Below are 4,044 nucleotides of genomic sequence, written 5' to 3' on the forward strand. Positions count from 1 at the left end.
TATGTGCACACTCTCCCTCTCTCAAAATAAAGAAATAAATATTAAGAAAAAGAAATTGCCTAAGATCAGATTATATAGAATCAAAAAAATTGTATTTTTTTTTTTGTTTAAATTCAAGTTAGCTATCATATAGTGTAGTATTGGTTTCAGGAGAATTTAGTGATTCATCACTTACATATAACACCCAGTACTCATTACAGGAAGTGCCCTCCTTAATGCCCATTACCCATTGAGCCCAACCCACATCTACCTCTCCTCTTGTTCTATGTATTTCAGAGTCTCTTACAGTTTGTCTCCTCTTCTTTTTATCTTATTTTTTCCTCTCTTCCCTGATGCTTGTCTATTTTGTTTCTTAAATTCTACATATAGGTGAAATCATATGATATTTGCCTTTATCAGTCTAACTTATTTCACTTAGCATAAAATAGTTCTAAACATGTTGCAAATGGCAAGATTTCATTCCTCTGATCACTGAGTAATATTCCATTGTATATGTATACCACACTCTTCTTTATCCATTCCTCAGTTGGTGGACATTTGGAATTTTTCATAATTTGGCTATTATTGATAGCACTGCTAAAAACAATGGGATGCATGTGCCTCTTCAAATCAGCATTTTTGTATTCTTTGGATAATTTACTCAGGATCTCATGTGTACTATTCTTTTATATTTATCACAGCTCTAACCAGTAACAGGAAAATATAGCCAACCATTTTATTTTTTTATAAATTTTAATGTTTATGATTTTTGAGAGAGACAGAGTGTGAGTGGAGGAGGGGCAAAGAGAGAGGGAGACACAAAATCTGAAGCAGGCCCCAGGCTCTGAGCTGTCAGCACAGAGTTCGATGTGGCACTTGAACTCCCAGAACATAAGATCATGACCTGAGCCAAAGTCAGACACTTAACCTACTGAGCCACCCAAGCACCCCTATAGCCAACCATTTTATAGGCAATTGTCCTAAATTTCTCACTAGACAACATCATCCACACCTAGGGCTCAATTTCCATCTCTGTGCAAAAGGCTTCCCAATGTATGTATAGCTTTAGACCTGATATCTCACCCAGATTTCATAAATCTCTCTTCACCTGTAAGTCTAACCATCAATGCATAGTCAATTAGTCAATGAACTTACATCCCTATCTTTGTGAAGTCATCATCCTTAGGCATCTACTCTCATCCAATCAATGGCTGCATCAGAGAGTTCTTAGACCAATGGACTGTTAATTTATATCTGAGAAATCAAATCCAGCCCTACAACCCTGTAATTCTTATATGCATCCTATCTTCTTCATTCCATTGCTTTCTGGATCCAAGCCATCACAACAATTTTATTGACTCTGGTTACAACTTCATGATAAACAGCAAATGAGTTTTGCACACTGACCGTACATTTAGTCATCTGGTCCAGAAAGGACATACAAATGTTACAAATGCTGATGAGCATACATTTTTAAATTCTTTGTGTATTGTGGTTATAATAAGATATTTCATGTATTTCAACCTTTCACACCATTTTAGTAGGATTGGAGTACTAACTATTCTATAATATAAATATATATTTTGTTTCTAAATGCTTCAGGCTTTATTTATACCCTTGGATTAAAGCATCTAGGTGTCAGAGGAAAGCACAATAAAAATGGGAGGGTACTTGTAGTTTCACTGAAACATCCTACAGCTTCTTTGAATTTACAACATAATGTCAGCACTCTAAGACCATCAACAACCTGATAAACCCTCTGATATATTTTTGTTCGAGACTGGCACTCCTCTACTCTATTTATATTCAATATATATATATGTGCAGACCTTCCCATTTATATATGGACATTCACATCACACATATCTATCTGCAGGCACAAATATTTCCACAAATGTAAAACATAGTCGCACTTTGTAGAATATGCAATTACCTCCATTAAATTTAGCAATGCTGAAAAAGACGTAGTTTCCTAACAATGCCATAACAAAATAGCACAGTTTGGATCGCTTAAAAAACAGAAATTGACTTGCTCATAGTTCTGGAGGTTAGAAGTCCAAGATTAAAGTGCAGGCACATTTAATTTCTTCTGAAGCCTCTCCTGGTTTGCAGACGGCTGTTTTCTTGCTATGTCCTTTATCTGTGTGTGAGGAACGCTAGAGTACCCATGTGTCTCTAATTTTTTTCTTAAAATGACATAACTCCGATTGTATGAGGACCGACACTGATAGCCTCATTTTAACTTAATCACCCCGTTAAAGGCCTTATCTCCAAATGTAGATACATTCTTAAGTACTGGGGAATTAGAGCTTAAACATGAGTTTTGGAGGGACACAATTCAGACTAAAACAGAGGTTAATAATAAATTAGCTAAAAAGTCGCTATAGTTATTACATCTGTATATTACATGTAACTAATTTTGAATACTAACTACATTAACTTAATGTTTAAAGTTATACTTACACTCTATAACTCAACACAAAAATTGAAATTTGTCACCATGAGCCCTATTTGTATAAGATTTCAGATATGCTTGTATAAGATATGTCTATATTAGAATTTCAGCAGTCAGTCAAGGAGAAAACTTAGGATATCACACATCTTATTTTAAATGAGTGGTCTACAGCCATATCACCCTGAACGTGCCCTATCTTATCTTATAAAATGAGTATCTTTCCCTGTTATCCCAATGTTCTGGTGTGTAATGACCACTAAAACCTCCCTTAGATTAATGTTTGTTGGTATTATTTGCTACTGGGGGTTAAAAAAGCACAAAGAGAGTTCCTAATCAGCAATTTTTTCACAGCTGCTTTTACCTCTTTGTTCCGTAAGCTATAAATGATAGGATTCAACATGGGGGTTAATCCAACATATACCAAAGCCATAAATTTATCTATTTCCTGTGAATCTACAGCTGGGGGCTTCAGGTACATGGAGAGAGCTGTCCCATAGAACAAAACCACCACGGTCAGGTGGGCTGCGCACGTTGAAAAGGCTTTGCTTCCACCATCCACTGAGCTGATTCTCAGGATGTTGGAGAGAATGAATGCATAAGAGATACAAATGAGGAGCATCGGCAGAGGAAGAAGAAGTACGCTGATCACCAGCATGATTAACTGCACCCTGGAAGTATCCACACAAACTAGGTTTAAGACAGCCAGGATTTCACAGGTGAAGTGATTGATGGTGCTGTTTCCACAGAGAGACAGCTGCAGCACAGATACTGTTTCCACCAGGGCGGTGAGGCAGCCTGTCATCCAGGAACCAGCTGCAATCTGCACACAAACCCTCTTGTTCATAATGATGGGGTATCTCAGGGGGTTGCAGATGGCCACATACCGGTCATACGCCATCGTGGACAAGAGCACACACTCAGTGGAGCCCATGGCAAGAGAAAAGTACATCTGAGTGGCACATCCTGAGAATGAGATGGTGTTTTTCCCTGAAACAAAGTTTGTCAGCATTGGGGTGAGAGCAGAGGAGGTGTACCAGATGTCTAAAAAGGCGAGGTTGCTGAGGAAGAAGTACATGGGTTTATGTAGGTGGGAATCCAGGATGGTGATGGAGATCAGAATGATATTACCCAGCAGGGTGATCAGGTACATCAGCAAGCACAGCACAGATATGATGACCTCAACTTTGGGATAATGAGAAAATCCAAGGAAAATAAAATTGTAAATGACTGTCCAGTTCGTCTTGACCATTTTATACCTTGTTGTTTATCTGTAGTAGTGAATAAAAATATAAATTATATTTATATATATAAATTAAATTCTACCATCTTTCAAGGGGATTTCTTAGGGTACAAGGAGGATTATTCTAGCAATAGCATATTATGCATTCATTCATCCATTCATTTGTTGAATATACTACAAGTCACCAAAGATCTCCTTGAATTACATAAAAAGCTACTCTTGAGCAGCTCACCATAAAATATCACACAGTCAAGGAAACAAATAAATACAATAACATGATATAAATACACCCTAGGTTACCATGAGAACACAGAGGGTAAGAATCCTAACTCTATGTTAGGAACACTGGTCATTGAGACACTGTGAGATT

At 37.2% G+C, this 4,044-nt stretch overlaps 1 protein-coding gene across 1 annotated transcript; it reads right to left on the minus strand.

The window, feature by feature from the left end:
- Positions 1-2,723: 2,723 nt before the first annotated feature.
- On the minus strand, positions 2,724-3,683 carry LOC144221763 (olfactory receptor 13F1-like). Its single transcript, XM_077752274.1, has one exon. It carries the CDS (start codon positions 3,681-3,683, stop codon positions 2,724-2,726), a length of 960 nt encoding a protein of 319 aa, XP_077608400.1.
- Between the last annotated feature and the right edge of the window lie 361 nt (positions 3,684-4,044).

This window comes from Crocuta crocuta, unplaced genomic scaffold (assembly GCF_008692635.1).
Source record: "Crocuta crocuta isolate KB4526 unplaced genomic scaffold, BGI_CrCroc_1.0 scaffold211, whole genome shotgun sequence".
NCBI classification, from domain to species: Eukaryota; Metazoa; Chordata; class Mammalia; order Carnivora; family Hyaenidae; genus Crocuta; species Crocuta crocuta.

Bases quoted from the DNA above. Each gene is read 5' to 3' on its own strand.
- LOC144221763 (XM_077752274.1), bottom strand. From the start codon at position 3,683: ATGGTCAAGACGAACTGGACAGTCATTTACAATTTTATTTTCCTTGGA.